General features: G+C 37.6%; 1 protein-coding gene across 7 annotated transcripts in view; it reads left to right on the top strand.

The window, feature by feature from the left end:
* THADA (THADA armadillo repeat containing) overlaps positions 1–27,835 on the top strand; it is a 224,949-nt gene that overhangs the window by 27,756 nt on the left and 169,358 nt on the right. For 4 of the 7 annotated variants that reach the window (XM_034659058.1, XM_034659059.1, XM_034659057.1 and 1 more), the window contains exons 16-22: positions 4,234–4,385; positions 7,370–7,583; positions 11,644–11,779; positions 12,033–12,169; positions 15,303–15,464; positions 16,862–17,019; positions 25,406–25,515. In XM_034659058.1, coding sequence (XP_034514949.1) covers positions 4,234–4,385; positions 7,370–7,583; positions 11,644–11,779; positions 12,033–12,169; positions 15,303–15,464; positions 16,862–17,019; positions 25,406–25,515 — 1,069 coding nt within the window. Of the gene's footprint in view, positions 1–4,233; positions 4,386–7,369; positions 7,584–11,643; positions 11,784–12,032; positions 12,170–15,302; positions 15,465–16,861; positions 17,020–25,405; positions 25,516–27,835 lie in introns of those variants that run through there. The other 3 variants (XM_034659056.1, XM_034659060.1, XM_034659062.1) reach the window with 2 other exon arrangements.

Below are 27,835 nucleotides of genomic sequence, written 5' to 3'. Positions count from 1 at the left end.
AAATGCCACCACAGCTGTTGTTGTTAGAGGAACAGAGGGAAATATGACACAAAAAGAGGAGGAGTCCCTGTGACAGTGGTTGTGGAGATTGGAGTGATGTGGCTTCAAGCCGTAGAATGCTGGCAGCCTCCAGAAGGAGAACAAGGCAAGGAATGAGTTTTCCCTTAGAGCCTCTAGAGTGTGTATGGCCCCTCTGGCACCTTCATAACGGACTTATTGGATGTTAGTCAGAATGGCTTCCAGTGTGGTGAAACAAATAGATTTCTGTGGTTTCAAGCCACCAGGTTTATGGTAATTTGTTACAGCATGCACAGAAAATGAATACAATGGTATCCATTAGTTAAGGGAATTTCAGTGGTACTGCAACTGAATTTAGAAAATAAGGTTTTACCTGAGAGCGGTTGATGATCTATTTAACAAAAATTTTTCTGTATGTTTAATATAGTTACTGTTGCACCTAGATGTATGGGAAATAACACTAGCCTAAATTGTACTGGTAATTTTTTAATTGAGAGAGAGTAGTTTAATATATTTAGGTGTACTTTAAAAAATGAATAACCTGAGTCATCTTCCTAATGAATGAGTCACATATAATTGGGCAGTGACTCATATTACAGTAATTATTTTAATTAAACAACTGGTAGGTAATGCAAATGGAGCAAGCCATACCTTACCCATTAACTTTATTTATTTATTAATTATTATTATTTCTTTAGAGGGGGAATGGGGGTGGTAAAGGGTAGAGGGAGAGAGAGAGAGAGACTCTTAAGCAGGCTGCACGCTAGGCATGGAGCCTCATGTAGGGCTCAGTCTCACAACCCTGATATCATGATCTGAGCTGAAATCAAGAGTGGGGTACTTAACCAACTGAGCCACCCAGGCGCCCCTTTAGCCATGAACTTTAAAGGAGGCTAAAGAGGCATGACCATGAATTACAGGATAGAAAATATAAATTCATTCTTCACCTTTATCTCCAGAACTTGAATGTGCGTTTTTATCTTATTTTTTTGAAGGCCTGTGATTTGAGATTAGTCAAAATGGTTTCTACCTTTCCTCAAGTATATCCTAGTTCAAGAAGAATAAACCACGTGTACCTTTTTCACTTAGAATAAGTGTCACAGTATTCATGGTGAAAAATTGGATTCCACAATTACATTAAAAGGGTTTGCCCAGCAAATATTTATTTAATGCTTATTATATGTCAGGCAGCTAAGGATATGCAGTGTACGAAACAAAATACTTCCTATTTTTGAGCTTAGATATTTTAGTGAAGGGAGACGGGTAATGAATTAACAAGTAATACATAGAATATCAGATGGAGATTAAGTATTACAAAAAAATATTTCAGAAGGAAAGCGGAGGGAATATAGAGTGTCTAGGAGGATGGGGAACTATTTCAAACAGTGGTGTCAGAGAAGGTTTCAGATTTGAGCAGAGCTCCTAAACAACCAGTGTGTCAAAGAAGAAATCACAAAGGAAATTAGAAAATACTTGGAGAGGAATGAAAACAAGAACATAACTTACCAGAACTTATGGGATGAAGCAGAAGCAGTGCATACAGGGAGCTTTAGAGCTGTAAATACCTAATTAAAAAGGAGAAAAGATCTCAAATCAATAGGCTAACTTTACACCTCAAGGAATTAGGAAAAGAAGAGCAAACCTAACCCAAATTTAGCAGAAGGAAGGAAATAAAGATTAGAACAGAGATAAATGAAATGGAGAATAAGAAAACATAGAGACTCAATGAAAACAAAAGTTCGTTTTTTTAAAAGGTCAACAATTTTAGCTATACTAAGAATAAAATAAAAGAAGGTGCAAATAACTAAGAACAGGAATACAGGCAGGAACATTTCTGCTGACCTTACAGAAATAAGGATTGTAAGACAGTATTATGAACAATTGTATTTTAAATAAATTAGGTAACTTAGATGAAATGGACAGATTCCTAGAAACATACAAATTACTGACTTAACAAATAGAAAATTTGTTATCTGTATCAAATAAGAGGTGGGGTCAGTAATCAAAACCTCTCAGCAAAGGAAAGTCTAGAGGGAGTGGTTTCACTGGTGAATTTTACCAAACATTTAAAGAATTAACATCAGTTCTTCTCAAACTCTTCAAAAAAATGGGACAGGAGGGAACATTTCCAAACTCATTCTGTGAAGCCAGCATCACCCTGGTACCAAAGCCAGACAAAGACACCACAAGAAAAGAAAACTATAGGCCAGTATCCTTTATGAACATAAATGCAAAAATTCTCAACAGAATACTAGCAAACCAAACCCAACACCATATTATAAGTATTATACCCATGACTAAGTAAGTGGAATTTATCCCAGGAACACAAGGGTGGTTCAATGTAAGAAAAAAATAGTTAATGTAATATACCACATTAAAATGAAGGGGAAAAAAAAAACCCATGATAATCTCAATTGATGCAGAAAAGCTGTTGACAAAATTCAGCATCCTGATATGATAAACACTCAAGAAACTAGGAATAGAAGGGAGCTTCCTCAATAGGATGAAGGACATTCATGAAAAACCCACACTTGACACCATACTCAATGGTAAAAGACCGAAAAGTCTTTCCTTTATGATCAGGAACAAGACACAGATGCTCACTTTGACCACTGCTGATCACCATGTACTGAAAACTTTAGCCCAAGCAGTAAGACAAGAAAAGGGAATTAAAAGCATTGGAGTTGGAAAAGAAGCAAATTTAAGCAGAGGTATGAATGAAGTGACAAAAACTCCATTTACTTGCTCTAGGAATTTCACAGAGTTGCACTAACTTGTGAGTTAATATTAAATAAGAAATGCACATCATATTGAACATTATTCCTCAAATTAGCGTAGACATGTTTTCAGGTGTTATCAGAGTGGTTAATTTGTTAAATGTTGTTAAATGTTCTTCACATTCTGTGTGAAACCCATTGTTGCCACAATCATTTAGTCTTAACCTCAGAGTTGAGTGGATTTGGTGACTACCATCATTCTTTTGTGATAGTTTATCTATTCATGGTTGGCTGAAATTTATCTTTATTTTGAGAAGAGTTTTTGGGGAAATATAATTCTTAATCTCTTACACATTCAAAAATGCTTCTATTGCCATTGTACTTGATGCTGGAATAGGATTTTTTTTTTTTAAGATTTATTTATTTATTATTTGAGAGAGAAAGAGAGCATGGGGAGGAAACGGGCAGAGGGAGAAGGAGAGAGAGAATCTTCAAGTAGACTCCCCACTGAGTGTGGAGCCCAGTGCAGGGATGGATCTCATGACATTGAGATTATGACCTGAGCTGAAATCGAGTTGGATGCTTAATCGACTGAGCCACCCAGGCATCCCTGGAGTAGGATTTTGATGTACATTTTTTCACCACACCTTTCCCTGAGGATGTTGCTCCACTGTCTTCCAGCACTACATGTTGCTAAGATGAAGAGTAAAGCCAGCTTAATGTTTTCCCATTTTGGAGATGAATTCAGCTTTGTGCCTGAATGGCCAGAAGACTCCTTCTTTATCTTTGATGCCCAGTAATTCTATTAGGATACATCATCATATCAGTGATTCTGTGTTGGTATAACTAAGACATGGTAGGACTTTGGATTCTAAGTTAAGACATTTTACAAAGATATTTTAAAAGATGTATTCCTAAATTTATTTCTTTTTATTTATTTAAAAACTAAGTTAGTAATCTTCTATATACAATATAACCTTTTGAAAGAGAATAAAGTGGTTTTAAGCAAAATTTTCAGAAATGCTTTTTATTTGGGGAACTTTAATATTTATTTTATCATTTTAGGAAATAAGGAAAAATTATTCTTTCATGCTAATGTGGGTAAACTGTGAAGTGTGAATCTTTGCACCATTTTTTTTTTTAAGATTTTATTTATTTATTTGTCAGAGAGAGAGAGAGCATCAGCAGGGAGCCTGATGTGGTACTCGATCCCAGAACTCTGGGATCATGACCTGAGCCTAAGGCAGACACTTAACTGACTGAGCCACCCATGTGCCCCATTTGCACTGATTTTCTATAAATTTGATCAGATAACTTCAGCACGTTGATTTCCTTTTTCTTTTATTAACTTTAAAAAAAAATTAATTATTTAAGTAGGCTCCATGCCCAACGTGCGTCTTGAACTCACGAGTCTGAGATCAAGAGTCACATGCTTTACCAACTGAGGCAGCTAGATGCCCACTCTTGTATTCACTTTTAAATCTTTTTCTCTTTTTAGGTCAAGTCCAAACAGTGTATCAGCTGAGTCATGATATTGATGTTGGTCGTTTCCAAACACTAATGGAATGTTTTACCAGCACTTTTGAAGAAGTAAAGATTTTAGCATTTGATCTTCTAATGAAGTTACCAAAAACAGTTGTACAATTTCAGGTATTTGAACTTTTCCTATGTAAATGCTAATGTGGTGCATGCATGAAAACTTTCCATTTTAGCAGCAAATAAAGCAATCTGTGGATTGTGTAGCCTTTTTGCATCTGCTTTCTTACATCTTCTGATTGTTTCAGTTATCATTTAATACTTCTAGTGTTGCAGGGTGGTAGGTTGGCAGAGGGAGGGTTGGATGGTGTGGAAGGAGGAAATATCATAAGAGAAAACAAACTCCAAATCTGTGAGCTTTGCTTTTTTAAATTGTTTTTAAAAAGGGAGGTGTAAGAAGCAGTAGGGTTTATTGCTCACAAGACTATTGGTAGATTTCAGTTAATTGCGGTCTCCCCAGTTCCCGTGGACATGTTAATATTCTGTCAAAACACATCACTTACAGTAACTTGCGTTTTTTGAGATAACATCCTTGCTCAGTTGACTGGGAAGTTGAGTGTAAGTGAGGCAGAGAACGTGTTTCTGATCTTCCAACAAGCAATAGCTAAACTGAGACTGAAACTCAGAGTACTTGAGGTTAACAGCAGTTTTCTCCCCTGGCCTTCTGCCCCATCCCCAGCCCCCATTCTCTTCCTGACAGCAGGCACTGCCAGCCATGGGGTGGGAAGCAAAGGTGGGCTCGGGAGTGAGGGCACAACATGGGGATGGGTCTGCAGGGGACCCCCCAGACGAGGTGCTTGGCTCTGCCCTTGACGTATGTTCTGGGGCTGTGAGTTCACCAGCAGCTCTAGGTTTACTGGCTCCAGAGCTTCGCTATGGCTTTCTGTTAGAGCTGTATAGAGGGCAGAGGCACCTACAGGGTCTGCCACTGAGCCATGGTCTGTTCTCTAGCTGTTAGGCTCTATCTACAGGACAGCTTATAGAAGCAGTGGGATTTTTTTTTTAAAGATTTTATTTATTTATTTATTATAGAAAGCACGAAAGCAGGGGGGAGGGGTAGAGGGAGAAGCAGGCTCCCCACTGAGTGGGGACCCTAATGCATGGCTTGATCCCAGGGCCCCGGGTTCATGACCTGAACCGAAGGCAGACACTTCACTGAGCCACCCAGGTGCCCTGAGATGCAGTGGGATTCTGTAGGAGCACATGTCAGAGAGCAAGCACAAGGTGTCTGTTTCCATGGCTTCCAGATGGCATTGCAAGATCCTAGAGCATCTTTTTTCTGACTGGGGTCTATATTAGTAGTTGTTCTCCAGTGTCCATTTATCTTTGTGATCTTTCAGGTGCCTTGGTAAGCAGAAGCTTCTCTTAGTGCCTAGGCTTCTAACTTTTGTGCCATATAGAGTTTTTAAAGGTGATGCTTTCTCTTCCTTTCTCCTCTTCCACTTTCCCATCCTCCTTGCCCCTTACCGTTCATCACACTGAAGCCTTGTATCATATATATGACTCATTCCTAGCAAATATTTTGAGAATATATCAAGCGGGGGTGGTATATTATACCACCTATATGAAGGACTTGGTCCTTTGAGGTAACTTTAAAACGTTTTTGAATCCTAACTAATCTGAGGACCTGTGTATATATATTTCTGATGGTGTATTTTTGTAGCACATGACTTTATTACTCACATTGTCTGTTGTCCTTTTTTCTTGTGGAGCTACATATCCTGGGTCTACATTATGTTTTTACAGACCTCAGATGATAGAACAAAGTATTTTATTTATTTATTTATTTGTTTATTTATAAGGTTTTATTTGAGAGAGAGCAAGCGAGTGAGAGAGCACAAGCACGGGGAGCAGCAGAGGGTGAGGGAGAAGCAGACTCCCCACTGAGCAGGGAGCCCAATGTGGGGTTTGATCCCAGGACCCTGGGATCATGACCTGAGCTGAAGGCAGATGCTTAACGATTGAGCCACTCATGTACCCCAGAACAAAGATATTTTAGACTCCAAAGGCTATTAATTGTGTTTCTTACTAATTGTCAGTTAAGCAAGTCAGAGACTTGACTGTCAGTTACCAAAAAAATGGCTTAGATGCTTAATTGTTCTTTCTAATATTAATTTTGATTTGAGCTTTAGGCCACTGTCTTTTTTAGGTCACAGAAAATTAGACATATCAAATGGCAAAGAATTTAAACTGAAAGAAACTAGTATTTGATTCAGTATGTTTGATATCTAGTGGAAATTAATAGATTTCCAATTAAATATTGGTGTACCTATAGCTAAATTAAAAATTAAGCTTATAATGATTTTTCCCGTGTATTAGACAATTATGGAGTAATCCTAGTAGAATTAATATTATTGAGGAGTGAAACCCTGAAACTCAGTGTCCTGAACAGGTAATTTGCCAACCATGGAGTTGGGACAAAGATCTATGTCTCTTGACCTCAGCTTAGTGCCTTTACATACATGTTACAGTAAACTGTCCTTTGTTCTGTCTTCTTTAGGACATGCATGTGAGTGGATGTTTCTATGACATACAGGTGTGGGAGCTCTGGTGCAGAATTTCCGAGGCTGATATGATCACTTTATTTACTGCACATATACATGGATCTTCGCCAGGAATAGCCTGGTGGATTTGTACTTTTGTGTGAATTTGTATTTTTTTCCATTGAATTCACTGAATAGAGAAGGGGGATGGGGGAAGTGCAGGAGTATGCTGTCCAGATAAAAGAAACTTCAGTGTACAAAAAAACTCTGGCCTATGTGGAAATAGCAAAGATGATCTGGCCATCGTCATAGCAGAATTTCTACAGGAAAAAGCATACTTCTGCTAGAGAAAGAAGTATTTAAAAAAAAAAAAAAGCTTTATCAATGTTGAATTTCCCAACTGACATTATTTTCAAGATCCTCATCACCAGAGCTGAGTAATAATAATAATCAGTAATTACTATAATAAAAAAGTCTAAAACCTGTATTCTGGGAAAAGGAGAATTGAATTAATGTTTATACTGAGTTTCAGTTATGTGGCAGGCTCTGTTTTTAAATTCCTTCAAATTAGAGAAATGTTTCAGTGACAGTTACTGAGTCTGTACTTTATTGTAGGATTCAGAGAAACTGCGAGGCTTATTCGAAGCAGCGTTGGAGCTCAGTTCAAGCACTAAACCCTACGACTGTGTGACAGCTTCCTACCTGCTGAATTTCTTAATCTGGCAGGATGCCCTGCCCTCATCTCTGTTTGCCTACTTAAAAACTCAGCAAGCTGCATGTGGAGATGGAGATAAGTCTGCTATTGTGGTGGAGAGGAACACATTGATGGGTTTGTATTGAATAAACGACCTTTTGCTGTTGTTTATCAAAACCAGTGTCTTAACTCTCTCACTGTTCATTTTGTTAGCATAACTAATGGTTAAACATTTATTTTGTGTTTTTTAAATTTTTAAATTTTTAAAACTTTTTAACATTTATTTGAGCGAGAGAGTGAGGAAGAGAGAGATTGAGAATACAAGCAGGGGGAGCAGCAGAGGGCGAGGGAGAAGCAGGCTCCCCGCTGAGCAGGGAGCCCCCCCCCCCATTTGGGACTCAATCCCAGGACCCTGGGATCATGACCTGAGCCAAACGCAGACCCTTAACTGAGCTACCAGGCGCCCCTATTTTGTGTTTTTTTTTTTTTATTGGAGAGTTTACTAGCATATAAGAATACTGTGAATTTCTCTTTTGCAAGTAAATAGTTTACTCAGCTACAACACCTTCTAAACAGAGGGTTCATGTTAAGTAAGTAGATTATACAAATTACATTAATAAAGCTCTTATTTAAATAGGACATCTTTCTCTACCAAAAATGTACTTTTTTCTTTTTGGCAGAAATTTTACTATGACCATAGCCAGATCATCTTTGCTATTTCTATAAAGAGCAGAATTCCTTTGTCTATCAGGTTTATATTTTAACTGTCACACCCCTGCCTTTTACTCTTCCCATATAGCCAGTTCTAAAACCTAGTTGGTTGGTTTAGGTCTAGTGATTTCCAACAAATATTTCTTGGAGATTCATGTGCTTAATTTTGTGCTAGTACATCTTCATATTGGAGTTGTATTGTAAATAAGGACAGATAAGGATTTTATTTAAAAAAAAAGAGAGAGAGACAGGTCAGATGTAGGAAGAGTGTTAAAAACTGTTCTCTCCAAGATGGTAGAAAATGTCCCGAGAAAGAGAACTAATAATGGGAGAAAATGAGGAGGCCATGGGAAGTTCTGGTAGAAATGGGGATAGAGAGGTGACAATGCCTTGGAAGATGGCACTTGTCCACTCTAGTTGCTTCAGGGCTGGGCTGAAAAGGAGACCCTGATATGTGACAGGAAGAGGTTTGCACTTGGGGTAAACTGTTCATGTACAGGCTTTCAAATTCAAGTCATTTAAAAACTCCATGAAATACTTCAAGTATACTCCCCCCCCAAATATATATAGGATTTAAATAGTAATAGTATAAAAATGTCACAAGTTTTATTCCCAAGCTAGCTGATAACACCCAACTTAAGGAGTACAATAGCACCCCTACCTTTAAAGCTTCTCTTCTGGGGTGCTGTGACTTAGTCAGTTAAGCAGCTGACTTTGGCTCAGGTCATGATCACAGGGTCCTGGGATTGAGCCCTGAGTTGGGCTCCCTGCTCAGTGAAGAGTCTGCTTCTCCCTTTCCCTCTGCATTTCTACCCTATTTGGGCTGTCTCACTCTCTCTGTCAAATAAATAAAAATTAAAAAAAAAAAAAAAAAGCTCTTCTATCCTAGCTCCCTTCCCCTGCCATGTAATTACCGCCCTATGTTTTATGTCAGTCTTTCATCTTGTTTTTACCAAGATTTTACCACCCATGTATATATCATTAAACAATATATTATTTACTTTTACATGATTTTAAATTTTATATAAATAGTACCATATGTATTATACGAATTTACTGCATTTTATTAATACATTCTCCTTTTGATGGACTTCTTTTTCCTAAATAATGCTGATGTGAACATTCTTGTGTGTATCTCTTCTAATGGACATGTCTTAGAGTCTGTGGGAAACAAAAAAGTAGAATAACCTAGTCATAAAGCATGTGCATCTTCAACTTAACTAGGTGATGCCAAATAGATTTTTAAATTACCTTCCCACCAATAAATTTTGAGAGTTGTGGTGTATTACATCATCACTGTAACTTGCTGTTGTTAGATTTTCAAGGTTTACGGAATATGAAGTGGTATCTTGTGGTTTCATCTTGCATTTTTCCGATTGCTGTTGTAATTGAGCATCTTTTTACATGTTTATAAGCCATTCACCTCTCCCCTTCTGTGAAATGCCTGTTCATATTCTTTGTTTAGTTTTCTGTAGGGCTGTTTGTCTTTTTCCTATCGATTTTTAGGACTTCTTTGTATGTTTTAAATGTTAATAATTTACTGGTTATACACAGTTCTAAAATTTAAACTCTAATTGAGTGGTGAGAGGAGACATCGACTGTGCTGGAGTAACTAGATAGTTACATGCAAAAGAATGAAGTTGAACCCACTTCTTCATACCATATACAAAAATTAGTTAAAAATGGATCAAAGACCTAAATGGAAAAGCTAAAAACAATAAAACTCTTAGAAGAAAACATGAGTGTAACTCTTTGTGATCTTAGATTAGGTAGTGGTTTTTTAGATCTGACACCCACAGTACAAGCAAAGAAAAAATAGGTAAATTGGACTTAATGAAAATTTGAAACGTGTGTGTCAGGGATGTCAGTAAGAAAGTGAAAAGACAACCTGTAGAATGGGAAACACAGCTGTGACTCCTTTATCTGATAAGGGACTTAATCTAGAATATATAAAGAATTTTTACAGCTCACTAGTAAAAGGATATAACCAAATTTAAAAATGGACAAAGAATCTGAATAGACATTTCACCATAAAAGCTAAATGTGAAAAATAATCACATGAAAAGATGCTTGGCATCATTAGCCAGTAGGGAAATGCAAATCCAGATTACAGTGAGGAAGCACTTCACACCCAGTAGGGTGGCTGTAAACAAGAAAATAGATAATAACAGGTGTTGAGGGGATGTGGAAAAAGCAAAGCCCTTACACACTGCTGGCAGGAATGTAAAATGGTGCAGCTACATTGGAAAACAGTCTGGCAGTTCCTTGGAAGTTAAACATGGCGTCACCATATCATCCTACAGTTCCATGCTCAGGCTGCTGTAACAAGATATACCATAGCCTGGGCGGCTTAAACAACAAACGTTTATCTCTCACACTTCTGGAGGCTGGGAAGTTCAAGATTAAAGTGCAAGCAGTTTCAGTTCCTGGTGAGAACCCTTTCCCTGGCTTCAGACAGCACCCTTCCTGCTCTATGCTCACATGGAGGAGAGGAAGCCAGCTCCGGTCTCTCTTCCTCTTCTTATAAGGACTCTTAATCCCATCATGGGGGTCCCACTCTCATGACCTCATCTAAACCTAATTTCTTCCTAAAAACCCCATTTTCAAATATGGGGGTTGGGACTTCAAATAGGAATTTTGGGAAGGACATAAACATTAAGTCCATACTAGACCTATATTAAGAGAAATGAAAACTATGCCCAAACAAAAACTTGTATGTGAATGTTCACAGCAGAATTGTTCTTAATAGCCAAAATGTGGAAATAACTCCCATGTGGTATGTTCATACCATGGACTGTTATTCAGCCATAAAAAGGAATGAAATAGTGGTACATGCTACAACATGGATGAACTTTGAAAACACTGTGCTAAGTGAAAGAAGCCACATATTGTATGATTCTGTTTATGTATGTCCAGAACAGGCAAATCTGTAGAGACAGAAAATAGATAAGTTTTTGCTTAGCGCCGGGGAAGGTGAGAGGTGCAAGGAGGGGAGTGACAGATAATGGGTAAGGGTTTTTTGAGGCGGGGGGGGGGAGGATTAAAATGTTCTAAAATTCACTGTAGTGAGGATTGCATATATCTGTGAATATACTAAAAACCACTGACTTATATACTTTAAATGTATAAATTGTGTGGTATGTGAATTACATCTCAGTAAAGCCATTATTTAAAAAACCCGCAAAACTACAACTGTTCAGATAGCACGTGGCACATGGGCCTGGGGTCTGATTCCCCAGACAGAGGATGTCTAGGAGGAGTGATTCAGAGTGAATGCTGAAAATGGATCCAGGAAGTTAGGCAAAGACAGGTCTGCCTTGACTGGAAATGCATAGCAGGCTGGATAAATCTCTTTTTAAATATAAAACCTCTAACAAAGTTGAATTGTGTTAGATGTTTTTGTGGGGACTGTGTAGCTATTCACAAATTTACAAATTGTGTTTTTAAGCTGGCCTTACTTTGGTTTTTTGTTTGCTTTTTCTAGTTATCCAGTGCTTGTTGGAAAATCTTGAGGAAGAAGTAGCTCAGGCTGAAAATTCTCTGCTTCAGGCAGCAGCATCGTTTCCGCTGTATGGGCGAGTTCACTGTATAACTGGAGCTTTGCAGAGATTATCTCTAAAGTAAGTGTAGCCACAGCTCTCTTCTGAGCATGCGGTTCTGAGCTTTAAACCTTTATTGGATTGTGTCCTGGAAAAGGAATATATTGCCTTAAAGATAATTAAAAATGTACCTATGTACACATATTTTTATATCTTAAATATTTCATGGATTGCACAATTTTGAAACAGGTCCAGCGTCTTTTATGTAATAATTTCCTTTTAAAAATTTTGAATTTTGCTTGTAGTATAAATTTCCTTACTGTCCTCATTGCAGCAACCTGCGGTTGGTGAGCGAATGGAGACCTGTGGTGGAGAAGCTCCTTTTGATATCTTACAGGCTTTCTGCTGTGGTGTCTCCGGTCATTCAGAGCTCCTCCCCAGAGGGTCTCATCCCAATGGACACTGATTCAGGTCAGCAAATGAAAAAAACTAGAATTCCTGTATTTTTTGCTCATTACGCCTATCCCCACCAAATCGTTTCTTTGGGAAGATACAGAAGCCAAATAGGCGGGTCAAGAAGCTATTTATTAGAATTAGTGATATTTCTACCACTTTAGTAATGTCTTTAACTCTTAAAAAATAACCAAAACAAATAAATAAACCAGGTGATGAGCAAGGTACTTCCTCTTCTGGGGTAAATAGGATTTTCTAATATTGTCATTTCAGAGCGACACCTACCAGGTGGCCGCCAGGGCTGGGAGAGTGGGCAATGTAAATCACGGAGGTTGGGTGTAGTCAGAGGCGGCAGCTTATTAGGACTCAGGAATGGGCAAACCCATCTGACGTACAAAGACCATGCAGTTAAAACAGAAAATGGGAGGAGATACTCAAAATGCCCCAAACTGAACTCTCAAACTTTCATCTGCCTTTTCCCTCCCAACCCCTGTGTCTTTGCAAATGGCCCCAACAAAGATCTGTGTGTGCTAGTCAGGGGTCTAGGACTGCTTGACATCTCTCTTCTGTTCCTTATATCTTTCCTGTCCTCATGTTCTTTCAGTGGTACCCCTTAAATAGCTTTCAAATCTATTTTCTCTTTAGCTGCCATCTTACCTTACCCCAGGCTTTTCTGTCTCTTGTTTGGATGACTCTAGGGGTCTCCCAGATGGTTTCCTCCCGCCTACTCTTAGCTTCTTCTATTTTCTTTTTATGCTATATCCACAGCAATTTTTTCTACTCATGTATTTCATCATGCTACCCACAATCTCTGTTTAACCCTTGTACTCTGCCCCACCCCATTTGTTTAAAATACTTGAGTGACTTCAGACCAGGTCCTGTAATAGTTGGGCTCCTGCAACCTTGCCAGTCTTGTCTCTTTTTCTTCCCAAAGTGTTCTTCAAGGAGTTCTTGCAATTTAAGAGGGATTTTATCAATATTTTCCTCCATTGTCCTTAGCTAGTGCCTGGTAGAAATAGGTATACAATAAATATTTGTTATAATGAATAAATCAATGAATGAGCGATTCCAGAAAGGACAGGAACTAAACCCAGTGCGTGGGACACTGTAGGTGACATATATATACCTGTACTGTAACAACCAGAAGGGATTGGCTGCGAAAGGTGTACCTTTGGTGTTGAAATAAGTTTGTGAATGCATTTGAGGAGTGCAAATCAGAGTTTTGTATTAAAAACACACCGAGCATATCATAAACAACCAATTAAAGTAAGTTGGTATTGTCTGCCTAGAAAATGTTAGGTTTCTTTACTAAAAATGAACTGGCAGATTGGTGATGGTTCATGGTAGTAAGACACAGTTATTTGTTTATTTTGGCTGGTAGTCTACCAAAATTTGATGTTTTAGTTTTCCTTCTTAAACAATACGTGGGAATAAGAAACATCCAATCTTAAAGCTAGTATTTAGATCAGGCAAGTACCGGTATATTCTGGATAAGAAATCTTGAATATTTGTCACCTACTGAGTGGGGCCTATAGAGTACGCTAAAATTCTGTTTGTTATTAAGTTTTAAAATGTCTGTTGGTCTCAAAAACAGTCTGTGGTCCACAGACTTTTCCTTGATTTTGCCTTTTCTTTTTTCCTCGGGTTGTCTCCATTATTCCTGTTTCTGTCCCACGTTATCTACCATGCATTCTGAATTCCTTAAAAACGTATCTTCTGAAAGCCATAAAAATGAATGGGTAAAATTTTATTCTGATCATCCTTTTTCCCATAGTCTTTCCATAGTTTCTATTTAGAGCCAGTGGTACTTTTTCATGGCTGTCAAAATTTGTTTTGGCAATATTTCATGGAAGCCACAAGTGAGCATGAGATGTTGGTTGAATCATCCTGATAACCCTTTGGGTCTTTGTATCTCCTATAAGACCTAAAATGTAAGTGTATCTGGGGACACCTGGGTGGCTCAGTCTGTTGAGCACCTGCCTTAGGCTCGGGTCATGATCACGGAGTCCTCTCAGGCTCCCTGCTCAGTGGGGAGCCTGCTTCTCCCTCTGCCTGCTGCTCACCCTGCTCGCGCACGTGTTCTCTCTCTCTCTGACAAATAAATAAAATCTTAAAAAAAGTAAGTGTATCTAATAGGTATATAAAATACCTGTTCTTCGATTTGTTAATTGGCTTCAGGTGACCAGCTGTTATTTATTTTTTTCTTAAACTACCTGAGCCTGCGTAGCTCTTCATTACCTACCTCATCATCTGTTCATTCCCTTAGCCCATGTTACTGAACCTCTGCCTTGAGCTAGTTTCTCTTGTAGGTGCTGGAGACTCATTCGTGGCACTTACGTTTCCTAATCCATGGAGCGCTTAAGGAATAAAAATGAAGTTCAACATAATACTAGAACTGTAAATCATACTTAGAAAGCAGAGTATTAACTAATGCATTTTTAAGTCAAATACAAAGTCTTTAATATTCCTGAGCTATAAAAGATTTTTTCTTTATTTTTAATTGAAGTATAGTGACCATACAGTATTGTTTTAGAGATTGTTTTTGTTGTGGTGGTTTCTTACCTCTTAAAACCAAATTGCCTGGAGTTTAGTGCTGTTTTTTCACAGGATTGAGCACCATATTTGAGCTTCTTAGACAACACTAAGAAAAGCAATGTAAAAAAAAAAGAAAAGAAAGAAAAGCAATGTAATTGTCTTGTGGAGAGTTCTGTTGTGTTGTGTTGTCCTGTCTTCAACTAATTTAAAATTTTTGCCGCATTTTAAAAGCACACTCCAGTGTCATGAAGATCTTAATAATTTTCCCATTACTAGTTCCTTCTAATAGAGCTGTTTATCAAGTATTAAAAATTATAAAATTCGGGGCACCTGGGTGGCTGTCGGTTAAGTGTGAGACTCTTGATTTTGGGTCATGTCATGATCTCAGGGTCGTGAGATCGAGCCCTGTGTGGGGCTTCCCGCTGAGGGTGGAGCTTGTTAAGATTCTCTCTCTTCCTCTTCCTCTGCTCCTTCCTCCTCCCATCCCTGCTCGAGCGCACCCTCTTTCTCTCTCTCTCTCTCAAAAAAAATTACAAAATTGAGGGGAAATACTCCCAAGGAAAGTCGGCATGGGCTGCGGAACTGTGGTTTATGCACTCCCTTCTCTCTCCCTCAGAGTCAGCAAGCCGCTTACAGACAATTCTGAGTGAGATTCAGCCACGAGATACTAATGACTACTTCACTCAAGCCAAAATACTCAAAAAACGTGATAGCTTTGATTTGGAGGACTTGAATGCCAGTGTGCCAAATATTGGTGCTTCTGCAGAGATCGAAGGTAGCATGTATAAAATCAATATTGTAATATTGTAATTGGTGTTTCAGTAATATAATGAACAAAATGTTCTTCGTATATGGTAAATCAGGCTGCGGATGTTTGCAGAACATTTCTAGAAAATAAAGTCTTTGAGCTTATCAGTGATTTGTTTTGGGGAATGAGTTTCTAAGACTTTTACCAGAAAATGATGCACCCCAGTGCAGTATATAAAGTGCTACAACAGAAAGCCTTTGTGTGCTAACACCTGTCTTGGCAGCCAGGTGGTGCTCGGTCAGCTTGAGTTGGGGCCGCAGTCGGCTTCTAGTGGTGTGGTTCACTCACTGTCTTACAGTCAAGCAGCCTTTTAAGGGAAATCAGCCTTATTATTCAGTGACGTGTGAGCGACTCTGTTGTATCAAGCCTCCAGAAGTTGTGTTCTCTGCTTGTCTTCTCATTTGTTGTTATTTTATCATTTTTTATAATGCTATAAAAAGTCATCAGCAGTATTATCTTAGTGACTTATTACATATTCTACATTCTCCACTAGATGGAGATATTGTCTTATAAAAATTTCTCTTAGTGATTTTTTTTTTTTAATTACACAACATAACATCTAAATATATGCTTATTGTAATAGTTTCAGGCAATACAGAGGTAAATTTGAATTAAAAAAAACTTAAAGCCTTAATTAAAATTTCAATTCAGTGTTTACAATTTACCTTAAAAGAAAGAACAAAAAAGGAAATTAAAGTTCTTCATAGACTCCCCATTCCACTTCTCTTTTGAGTATGTGCTTTTAGATCTATTCTATATATTGATGTGTATGTACATTTACTCTTTTAGTTTAGTGGGCTTTAGAAAAACAGGTGGGTTGCTTTGTTAACTTGCCTTTTAAATTGTCTTGTTGTTTTTTAATGTCGATACTAAAATATTCTAAAAGTTTGAAAAAGAGGGTAAGCATAATTGGTGTTTATTGGCTGTGGAATTTAAATATATTTTGGAAGAGAATTTATATCTTCCTTTGATTTAAAAGTTTTATCCTGCCCCTTTCCTGATATAACAGCTACCCCCACCAAGATGAATAATGAAATATATTTATTAGACTCATAATTTATGGAAGACCAAGAGGCAGAAAGAGTTTGTTTCATTAATTTCTGAAAGTTAGACTTAATTTTTGAAACGGTATTGTGTTTTATTTTAAAATCTATTTTGAGAATAGTATATTAAAAAAATACTTAGCATGATTCTTACTTAGAGCACATGCTCAAAAATGTTAGTTGTTTTTATCATGAATAAATATAACAATTGGTTGGTTCAAGCAGATTATTCTTGGGGAAATTATGAATAATCTTATTCTAAGAAACCTGGGATGTGAGTAATCAAGTGTCTAGTGTTGCAATCGATTTTTTTTTTTTTTTAAGGTAAAGAAAGAAAAACATGTGATGTAACAGCTCAGATGGTGCTGGTATGTTGTTGGCGAAGTATGAAGGAAGTTGCTTTACTTTTAGGCACACTGTGCCAGCTTCTCCCCATGCAGTCTGTGCCAGAATCTTCCAATGGATTATTGACAGTGGAGCAGGTAGGGTAGATGTTTATTCCACCTGGTATAATTTCTGGTTATATAACTCAACTTAAAAAAAGATGAGTTTAATTTTTCTTGAATAAAATCATACAGATGTCAACTAAAGGAAATTCATGGTAGTATAGACATTAGACCTTGCAGTATATTTCAAAACTATGGGATTTTTAGTAATAATTTTATTTTTCTAAGTTCTAAATAACTAGATTTTACCTTCTAACTTTGATATTGTCATTTTAATTTTTATTTTACCATTTAACACCTATGAATGTAAATGAAATTGTCTGTTTAGTAAAACTCCACAAACCTCTTAAATTTCAAGAAGGAAAAAAGTAGTATATTGGTTGATTATGGATCTCTTGTTTCCCACTACATTGATAATAAAGTTGTAGTCACTTTGGTTTTTTGGCTGACTTTTATTTTAAGACCACAAAGTCAGTTCACCATCTGGGACTATTCAAGTGACTTGAGTGCAGTGTTTACAAGAAATTAGCTTACCACAAGCATTTCATTTGGAAATATTTTAGATTTATTAGATTTCTGTTTTTAATTGATTCCCTCTTCCTTTCCATATGGTTTCAACAAATCTATTTCCCACCATTTTCCAGCAAAGATATATAACGCGTACTTTCATTTTTAACCTTTTTCGAATAAAGATAATTTTTCCCCTAGGGTGTTACAACATTTAAGAACAAAACAAATACTGTAGTACACTAAATGCTGATTATTTCTATAATAACCATGTGACTAGTTCCATGGAAATAATGCTAACATTTTTATTCTCACACTCTGTGGCCATGTGCTTGCATCTGGTTAACAGCTGGGCCTATGATGTTGCAAGGCCCTGAGATGGAGACCAGCCGAGGGGAACAGTACACTGCCGGCATCATTGTGTTCCTTATTCTCTTCCAAATCAAATAGGCGTCAGTGTTCTAGAGTTACTTGCAGTCATTGCTGGTGACCAGCTGGAGTGCCAATGCCAACATCTTTGCTGAGGAATCCAGCTATGATTAATGATTACTTCACTGATGTTCACCGTCTTACTAAGAAGTAAACATGTGCTAGAGTCTCTTCACTGTTCAGCTCCTCTTTTCAAGGACAAGTTAAAACATCCAGTGTTTGGGGATTTGTTGGATAGTGTTTAAAAAAAAAATTCCAGGGAAACAGACTTTGCTTTTAGTGTAGTTGAGAAAGACCTGAAAGCTTCCTGTGAAAACCATCTGGGCTTGACATCTTTTCCACAGCACCCAAATCTTTTGAATTTGATTTATGTGGGAGAACCATGTTGGAATTGAGAATTTATATAAAATAAAAGAGATGTTTGTAAAAAACAAAAACGCCCCAAAAAACAACAGCAACAATAACAGAGAGACTCTAATAAAGCAAAGAACTCTTCTAATGACTGTTTTCTTGAATAAAAAATAGAGTCTTGTTTTTCTGTAAAATATTAATTTCTATTCTAGTGAGATTCAGTCATTTTTCCATGTTGCTGTTCACGTGGTGACATCACATTTTTGGTTTTAGAAGAAATTAACTACTGAATGAGCAATTAAGAATGTACAGGATAACGCTGTTCCAACCTTGAAACCCTGCCACCCCAGAAGACTATTCTTGATCCTGGTGACTTTAACTAGAAGAAATGCCTCAGTTTAGGAACATTTAGTCTATGAAAATCAAAGTCATCAAGAAATAAGCGTTATTCATGTTGCTAGAGGATTCCGACTTTTAAACATAAAATTTTGCTCCATGAAATTCTAAATTAAAAATACAACCATGTACTTAAAACTTTTGAGAGTTAAAAAATATGTACATGATAGAGAAGAATGTAATTTACCTTGGAGTGCCTGGGCCATGCCTGAGGTCCACCATCCTTCTAAGGACACAGTCACCATGACAACACAACATCTTTTGTGCACCTAGCAGCAGAACTAAGAATTTAAGAGTCAGTAGCTTAGGTGAGGGTGACCATAACAGACGTGCACAGACAGAGGCAGCAAAGTAGCTTGTAGGCAGGAGTCACTTTGGGGGAGAATCTGGGACTTAGATATCTTATTCCCAAGAATAATAACAACAGTGCTCTGCTGTCGGAGGCTGTTCCATACAACATTATAATTTAAAATTGGATATCTCAAATGCAGACAACAGGGAGGATGTCTTTTGTAGCCTAGTGCCTTTAATCCCATCCTAGTTTTAGGGCCATTTGTTGAAGGGGTGGCCCCCGAAATCTGCAGACATGAGGGGGGTTTCTTACCAGCCAGCAGACAGTGAGATGCATTGTGAAGATTACAATTTGCTGGGGGATGAGAAGGACTGGTGCCTGTTTGCTGTATTCACAGACTATTAAGTGGGAAGGATTACAGGGATGATGGGGTACAGCCCCCTTGTACAAGGGCAAACTGAAGGCCCCGGGTGTTACCTGGTTTGCCCAAGATCACAAAGCTGGTTTGTGGCGGTTGCGGGACGGGAACCCAGCTCTCCTTTCCAGCCTGCGTTCGGACATGGCACAGTGCTGCCTTTGTTCTGAACTGCTCATTTAATTTTTCTTTAAATTTAATTTTCCCTAACTTCCCCTACCCAGCCAGACTTTTACAAGCAACAGGACAGTAAGGCAACTTGCTACTGAGCTTTTTAGCAAATGATTCATTTCCCTAAATCACTTCTTGTGAAGCAGTGTGTCCTCCACGGCTTCAGCAAGAGGAAAATGGGTTCATTCAGAGGCATGTCTGACTTTCCTCCTGCAAGGTAGTCACCTAATGAAAGGTTCTTTCATAATGTCCCTGTACAAGAGGCAGAGATAAAACCAACTTTGAGGGATGTAAGTCGAGACCCCTAAAGAGTGGGCAGTATGTACAACCTTATCTCACAACTTCCTGGCCGGTGTGTGTCTGGGTTTCAAGCTGGATGTTTTGCTGATGTAGAGCTTTTGCTTGATATATTTTGTCGGTCCACTTTCCAAGGGATATTGGATACCCAGCGCCTGCTGATTTTTTTTAAACAACTTCCTCTATCTGGAGTATCAATTCATATATTGATACATTTCCTCTAGTATTCCTAAAAAGCAGCTTTGGGGTAGATTTTTCAGACCTGCTTCCCCTTCCTAATAATTATTGCCACAGAAATCACCTGAATAAAAATATTAATTAGAAATTGGCTGTTTTTAAAAATTACTACTATAGATTCTTTTGTAATTTTTAGGATGCGCATAGCTAAGTGGGTTTACACATTTTTCTCAGTGTCTTTTGTTACTGCGTTAGATTTTCCATGAGGGACTGCAACAGGGGATATATGTTCATTAGCATCTGTAAGTCTTAAATTGCCTTTTGCATTTTGCAAAGCTTATTTTTTAGAAATTATGAATGAGTATTCATTGAATTGCACTGAATGCAGGTTACCATTTTTAAGCTGTGAAATGGAATTAAACATATCTTTTAGTCACCTGTTTTTTGACTGCCGTGCTACAAAAGTGTTGTGGGAACATGAAGAAATGTAATATGTGGTTCTCTGACCTTGAAGGGCTTAGAAATATAATAAGGGATGCAAGACAAATTCATTTTAAAAAGTTAAACTAAAAACACCAGTTAAAATGGCACATGGTTAAGCATTTGCTAGAAAGCAAAGAATAAACTGTTGGTAAGAAGATGTCTAAATACCAGAAAACTATTTTTTTTAATGATATTATTTATTTACTCGAGAGAGGATGTGTGTGTGTGTGTGCACGCGTGTGCACTTGCACGAGCAGGAGGGGTTTGAGGAAGGAAGAGGGAGAAGCAGACTCCCCAGTGAGTGAGCAGGGAGACTGATGGAGGGCTTGAGCCCAGGACCTAAGCCGAAGGAAGTTGCTTAACTGAAGGAAGTTGCTTAACCGACTGAGCCACCCAGGTGCCCCTAAATACCAGAAAACTATTATCTTTGTTGTTATTATGTAAGGGAGCAATATTTGGGCTTTGAAGAATCCCCACTGTTAGTAAGAAATCCCTATAGTAGAGAATGTACAGTTTAAAACATTAATTATCTTACTGTTATCTAAACTTTTATAAACTGTTCTATTTGACCAAGGTGGAATTAATGACGCTCCCAAGGTTAAAAGAATTAGCTGTGTCCTAAAGTCAAAATTAAAATTAAGGGATTAAGTCTCATTACTTGATGATAACAAAATAAAAACAAAAACAGACATTTACTGTTTGCTAGTCTGCCAGGTGTTCTGCTAAATGCTTATATGTGTAATCTGACTTATTTCTCAGAATAATCCTATGAAGTAGGTTCCAGTTTTAGCCCCATTTCACAGGTGAAGGAACTGGCTTAATTAGCTTGTAGTAGTAGTAGTAAGGTGGCTGAGTAGGTTTCCCGGCTCCAGAGCATCACAGCTTAACCACCACATGTGCTTTTTGTAAAAACTGTCCACCAATACTTAAATTCTCTTGGGTTTATCTACTTTATAATGAGTAGGGATAGACTTGATTTTTCAGCTGTATTTCTCTCTATAGATAAAGGAAAAATTTTTATAGAATGTATTTAAATTTGCCATTTGTGGGTTTTAGGCTCTAGGTGAGCATTTAGCTCCCCTAATTTGTCCACTGGTAAATTACAGATGCCTAAAGACATGGCAGGTAGCTGTTTTCCCCTGTGGAAATTCATATCCTGTAAATCCAGAAAGCATGTTAATTGGCCTGTAGAAATGGATTTTATGAAAATTTAGAGCCAGGATCTGCTAAATTTAAAAAGATTGTGACTAGAAGAATTTGAAGACTAGAAATCAGTGCCTCCCCCCTTTTTTTTGCCTTTTTACCTTAATTTCCTTTTAAAAATCTTGAGATATATGTTATTCATTAACAAAATATTTTGTGAAGACATCATCCATGTTTTTGTGAACTTTAGATAGGACCTTAGTAGCATCCAATAAAAGGACAATTGAGTCAGAGCTTACAGCTTTTGCATTTTTAAAATAAATTTATAAATTCTACTTCTGGGGCGCCTGGGTGGCGCAGTCGTTAAGCGTCTGCCTTCGGCTCAGGGCATGATCCCGCCATTCTGGGATCGAGCCCCACATCAGGCTCCTCCGTTGGGAGCCTGCTTCTTCCTCTCCTACTCCCCCTGCTTGTATTCCCTCTCTCACTGGTTGTCTCTCTGTCAAATAAATAAATAAATAAATCTTTAAAAAAAATTCTACTTCTGATTCTGACTGTTGTCATTAATAGTCTAAGTTGTTTGGGTCGGATCTGTTGCTTGTAGTTTGATTATCCAATGGGAGGTGTCAGCATGGCCCTTTTCCCTGTCTAGCTGCTCGTAGACCACACTGCCCTGCTGACTCCTCCTACCCTTGGTAATGGAGTCCATGTCCAACTTGCAACCCTATCTTCCACTATTTTCTAGTATGAAACCTTAAGATCATTCAGCCAGGTCTGCTACCCTTCGCTTATATATTTTGTGTTCATTCGTATAGGAAGATCCAGTAAAGTGTCTGGGCAGTAGCAGAGCCTTAATAAATGTTTATTCATTCCTTCTAGCCACCAGCCTCTTCCCATGTTTGTTATCCTCTTCCATTTTGGTCCACCAAAGTATATCCAGTTCAAGGTCTAAACATGAAGCTTCTTGTAGTAATTTATTCCAGGGCAGAGGATCTTTCATTTCTTGGAGCTGTTAGGCTTCTGATGGTGGGTACCATTCAGCATATTGGTTTTGTCTGAACCGAAAGCCTCTTGAGGACGATGTCTTGTTTTGTTCCTCCCTGTCTATCCTAACACTAAACTGCTAAGCATTTGTCTGGGTGCTAAAGAAATATTTACTGTCTGATTAATAGATATTGTATATTCTCTTCAGAGGCAAAAATTCACAGTATTACCTAGGTGAATTTGTTGGGAGATTATGTTCATAATGAAATGAGGGAAAACTGTCTACTTCTCACTTGTGTCCTTAGAACCTCATTCTGTTTCCTGAGGCCAGGATTACCTAAAATTAAGGTCCACCCTTGAAAAGACCATCTACTGGTCACATTTCTGAGATCTTTGATTTTATTATATGCTTTTTGGTTTAGGTTCCTTTAAACGGGATAAAGGAAGCTGAAAATCAAATCTTTGCTTAAGAACTAGATGGTGAACCATTTTATGTTCATAGAGTGTAACAGTTAACGTTTGTATTTTCCTGAAGTATGTTTTACTATCTGTAACATTTTAGAAAAAGAAAAATTAAGGAAGTTAGACCCCATCTTTATGACTTGCTGTTTTTATTTTCTGTGTCTTAAAATAACTATTCTTAGAAATCTTCTTTTATTTCTCAAATGATAGAAATGATGGTCATAACAAGTTAGCTAAGTGGAGTTTCTTCTGGTCCCCATTTTGTAGGATTATCGAGCTTTAGATCTATCTTGGGGGTTAAATTCAGATTAAAGACTTGATCATCCTGGTCAAAATATGCTTCTGAAAGTACTGTGTTGANATATTTCTTCTGGTCCATTTTGTAGGATTATCGAGCTTTAGATCTATCTTGGGGGTTAAATTCAGATTAAAGACTTGATCATCCTGGTCAAAATATGCTCTGAAAGTACTGTGTTGATGAGAAAATGATAAAGCTTACCCTGACTGTGGTTTTGATAGCTAGTAGTATGTGGCTCTTAAAAAATATTAGAAATTAGGAGTATCATCAGATCTTTACCTGAAAACTTTAGCTGGAGAACATGACCTGTCACTCTTGGGTTATTAAACTGTTAGAATTTTGAAAATCCTATTATATACTGCTTTTCTGGTTCTTTATTGTTTTATATCTGATTCTTATTTCTCTAAATGTATTGCTTGTTACCTCTCTATAATCAGATATATTTTTAGTATGGAGTACATCTTTACTTTTCCTCTATTTGGAAACCCAGAACTGAATTGGATTATAGGTTAATGGCCTGTTCTAAACTTTTAGGTTCATTAACTTATTTTAATATACAACCTTTGAGGCAAGTACTATTGTTATCCCCAGTTTTTGGATGGGGAAACTGAGACACTTGCCCATGGTCAAATGTTTAACTACACCTTGTACTGTTTATTATCTCTCATGTGGTACAGAGCACTAGCCTAGTCACTGTGCTGAGGTACAAGGTGTTTTAGGTAAGCAAATCTGAGCTGTCTTGGGACAGCTTGCCCTTCCACCATACTGTGATCTGTTGGGGAGACTTGGATCAAGAGAGCCAATTACAGCTTTGGTCCTGAGCTTTATACAAAATATGGATTTTCCAAAGTTGATAGCCACCAAATCTTCCTGGTATAAAAGTACAATTAGCCCAGTTTACCAGTTAATTCTTTACAAAACCTCATCAACAACTAATTGTTAGTCTTGCCTTCTTTAAAATAAATTGTCATATTTGTTATTTGTCTAAACTTGTATGCAGAAAGGCGACGTGTAGGAAAATGATTAGGTAGCATTCTGGAAAATTCCATGGTTCTGACTCAGAGTGAAGCCTGTCAATTTTCAATATTCAGGACTCCCTTTGCACAAGTCTTGCTTTGCCATTAGTAATTGTTTATCTCTAAATGGTAATTATTGGGAGTTATTGCTTAAGGGACTGGGGTTTCAGTTTGGGAAGCTGAAAAAGTTCTGTAGCTGGGTGTTGCTGATGGTTGCACAACAATATGAATAGACTGAGTGCCACGGAACTGTACACTTAAAAATGGTAAATTTGGGGGGCTCCTGGGTGGCTTAGATGGTTAAGTGTCTGCCTTTGGCTCAGGTCATAAAACCAGGGTTCTGGGATCAAGCCCTACATCGGCCTCCCCACTCAGTGGGGGGGTCTTCTCCCTCTCCCTTTGCTGTCTCCTTGGCTTGTGCGCACTCTTTCTCTCTCTCAAATAAATAAATAAAATCTTTTCAAAAAATGGTAAATTTTATGTTATGTATATTTTAACCACAGTAGAAAAAAGATTTTTTTTTTTAACAGAAAAAGGTAATAATTTCACCCAGGCCTAGGCGTGTAAGAGTTCTCATCTTTTGTGATTTGCTGTTGGTGTTGATGATACAAGCTAACAGAGAACACAGCGAGGTTTGTGAAGCTGGCATAGGGAGGCAGTTCTAGCGTAGCAGTTAAAGACGCCATCTGGATGGAGCCAGACCGCCTGCGTTTACGCACTGTCTCTGCTACTTACTTGCTGTGTGGCCTTGAATAAGTTACTTGGCCTTTCTGGGCCGCATCCCTATTGAAAAGTAGAGATGATAATAGTCCTTATTTCATGGAATTACTGTGCGGATTAAATGTGATACTATAAAAACACTTAAAATACTACCTGTCACAAAGTCAGTGCTAAATGGATAAAGACCTAGTTCTGAGTTCTCAGTGGTATTACCGACATAAATATATCTGTAAATGTAAGCAAGCATAAATCACACATTTATTTTTTATTTTGTTTTAAAGGTAAAAGAAATCGGAGATTACTTTAAACAACACCTCTTACAGTCCAGGCACAGAGGAGCATTTGAACTGGCTTACACTGGCTTTGTGAAACTTACTGAAATACTAAACAGGTAAACAAAACAAATATCCTTTTGTGTACATTTTTAAAAGACTTAAGTGTACAAATCATGTGCTCGAAGTAAAATTTACTTGTGTCTTTTGATGTTTAAAAGAATAAGATTTAGTTGGCTTCAAACTCTTGGAAGAAATTGTTTTCTTAGGTTTCATTGTATGATTTACTGCCGATGGTTGAGTGGAATGTCCAGACCAAGTTTTTCTCCATTGAAAGGTGATTTGAAGCAAACTCAAAGATTTTGCTAAAAATAGCTTTGAAGTTACCATTTCTTTTCATTGAATGAAATGACTGTTTTGTCTGTTTGAAAATTACTTGGCATTTGGAATAAAATAAGACTTCAGTTTTTTTTGATTTGTGTATATTACAGACAGAGAAACACTTAAGGATTTTGTGTTTTTCTTCATAATTTTATCTTATAGAAAATTTTAAAAGAACAATAAATAGACCAAAAGTATCAAAGATTTTTCCCCCTTACCTGGAAAAATACTTGGGTAGATTTCATATATTTAGCCAAATGTATTTTTTTGACATTATAGGTGCTGATAATTTCATTCATTCATATAATAGATTTCCTCCGAAGAGCTTGTAAGGAAACCTTAAATTACTTAATGACTAAGTGTTCGTGGCAAGTGTTCTCTAAATAAAAGGTAGTATTTTCCAGGAAAACATTTCCATTGCCTGGAAACTTTTTGAAATGAAGCAGAGTTCTGCCAATCTTGTAGCCTCAGCAAACATTTTATTTTGGGCTGGTAAGACATCTACTCCTTGAATATTTTTGAAACATTTTTTTCACACTCCTGGTCAAAACATTTATAGAACATTTTGCTGTTATGGGCTGCACAGAATATCTTTAAATGATACATTATAAAATGTCCCTGACATTAAAATGCTGATCTTGAAAATATTTTATTATCTTTTCAACTCTCTCTTTCCAGTGTAGACATGACTTAGGTATATTTTGTTCTCATAATAGAACATACTTTTCTCTCTTCAAATCGGTTATCAAATATACATTGAACACTGGTTGTGTGCTTAGCACTGTGTTTAGTTTGGAGGGCATAATACTTCTTTATAAGACAAGGATCCTGTTCTTAAAGAGCTTATTGTTTAGTGTAGGAAATAAGCAGGGATGAAATTCAAAATATTTAACAGATGGTATGTCGTGAGTACTGACTGGTCAGAACAGACACTGGCTGTAAGCACTCAACATTGCTGTACATATGGTTGTGTGTTAGTTGAATACCAGCCTGGAAAGTGAGACCAACACACTTGAGCAAGATAAACAATCCCATGTAATTGTCAAATTTTGGGTGAAATTTACAAATTCTGTAAGAATACCAGAGGGAAAGAAACAGAGATAGGCTGGTAGGACTTAATGGAGAGGAGGTGGCATTTATGCTAATGCACGAGCAAGGTTTAAGTAGATAGCAGGAGAAAGGAGGCAACTTTGTGAGCAGGTGTTCAGAGGCTAGAATCAGCATGGCATATTATTAGGTGAGTAAAAGTCATCCTTATTGTAGTAGTGGTGGTGGTGATGGTGGGTGATGGTGGTGGTGTTAGTAGGCAATACCAAACAACTGGATAGATTGAGACCAAATTAAGGATATTTAGAAAGTAGGTTTGCTATACTGGGGATCGAGAAAGACGTTGAACTTTTTTGATCTGAAATAAATGATAGGATGCATTGTAGAACAGAGAAATAGCAGTGAACTTTGATATAGCCTCTTAGTTCTGTTTATATCCACTCCATTTATTGGCAGTGAGATTGTACAAAAGTTAATCTCCTTAGCTCTGATCTCTTCATCCCTAAAGTAAGGAAAAGAATATTTGCCCTATTGACAGATCTCTGGCTGTTGTATAATCAAGTTTGCATTATGAAGCTTTCTATAAATGGAAAACATCAATGAGATTGGTGTTGACTGTAGTGTTGGTATGCAAAAGTAGTTTTCGGGTTAGAAGTATTAGGTTAGATAGATTCTTTTTTTTTTTTTTTAAGATTTTATTTATTTGTTTGAAACAGAGAGAGAACACAAGCAGGCAGCGTGGTAGACAGAGGAAGGAGGAGAAGCAGGCTCTCCGCTGAGCAGAGAGCCTGATGCGGGACTTAATCTCAGGACCCTGGGATCAAGACCCGAGCCAAAGGCAGCTGCCTAACGAACTGAGCCATCCAGGTGCCCCTAGGTTAGATAGATTTTGATGGCAGATTACAGTGAGGAGGGTCTAGAACCAGTTATAATGATCTAGATCTAAGGTGATGAGTGCTTCTGATGATGATGATGGTCCTGGGAATGGAGGGAAAGAAGCGGCATGTCAGT

The sequence above is a fragment of the Ailuropoda melanoleuca genome, chromosome 4, assembly GCF_002007445.2.
Source record: "Ailuropoda melanoleuca isolate Jingjing chromosome 4, ASM200744v2, whole genome shotgun sequence".
Classification (NCBI taxonomy): domain Eukaryota; kingdom Metazoa; phylum Chordata; class Mammalia; order Carnivora; family Ursidae; genus Ailuropoda; species Ailuropoda melanoleuca.
This window is presented reverse-complemented; position numbering and strand designations above follow the sequence as displayed.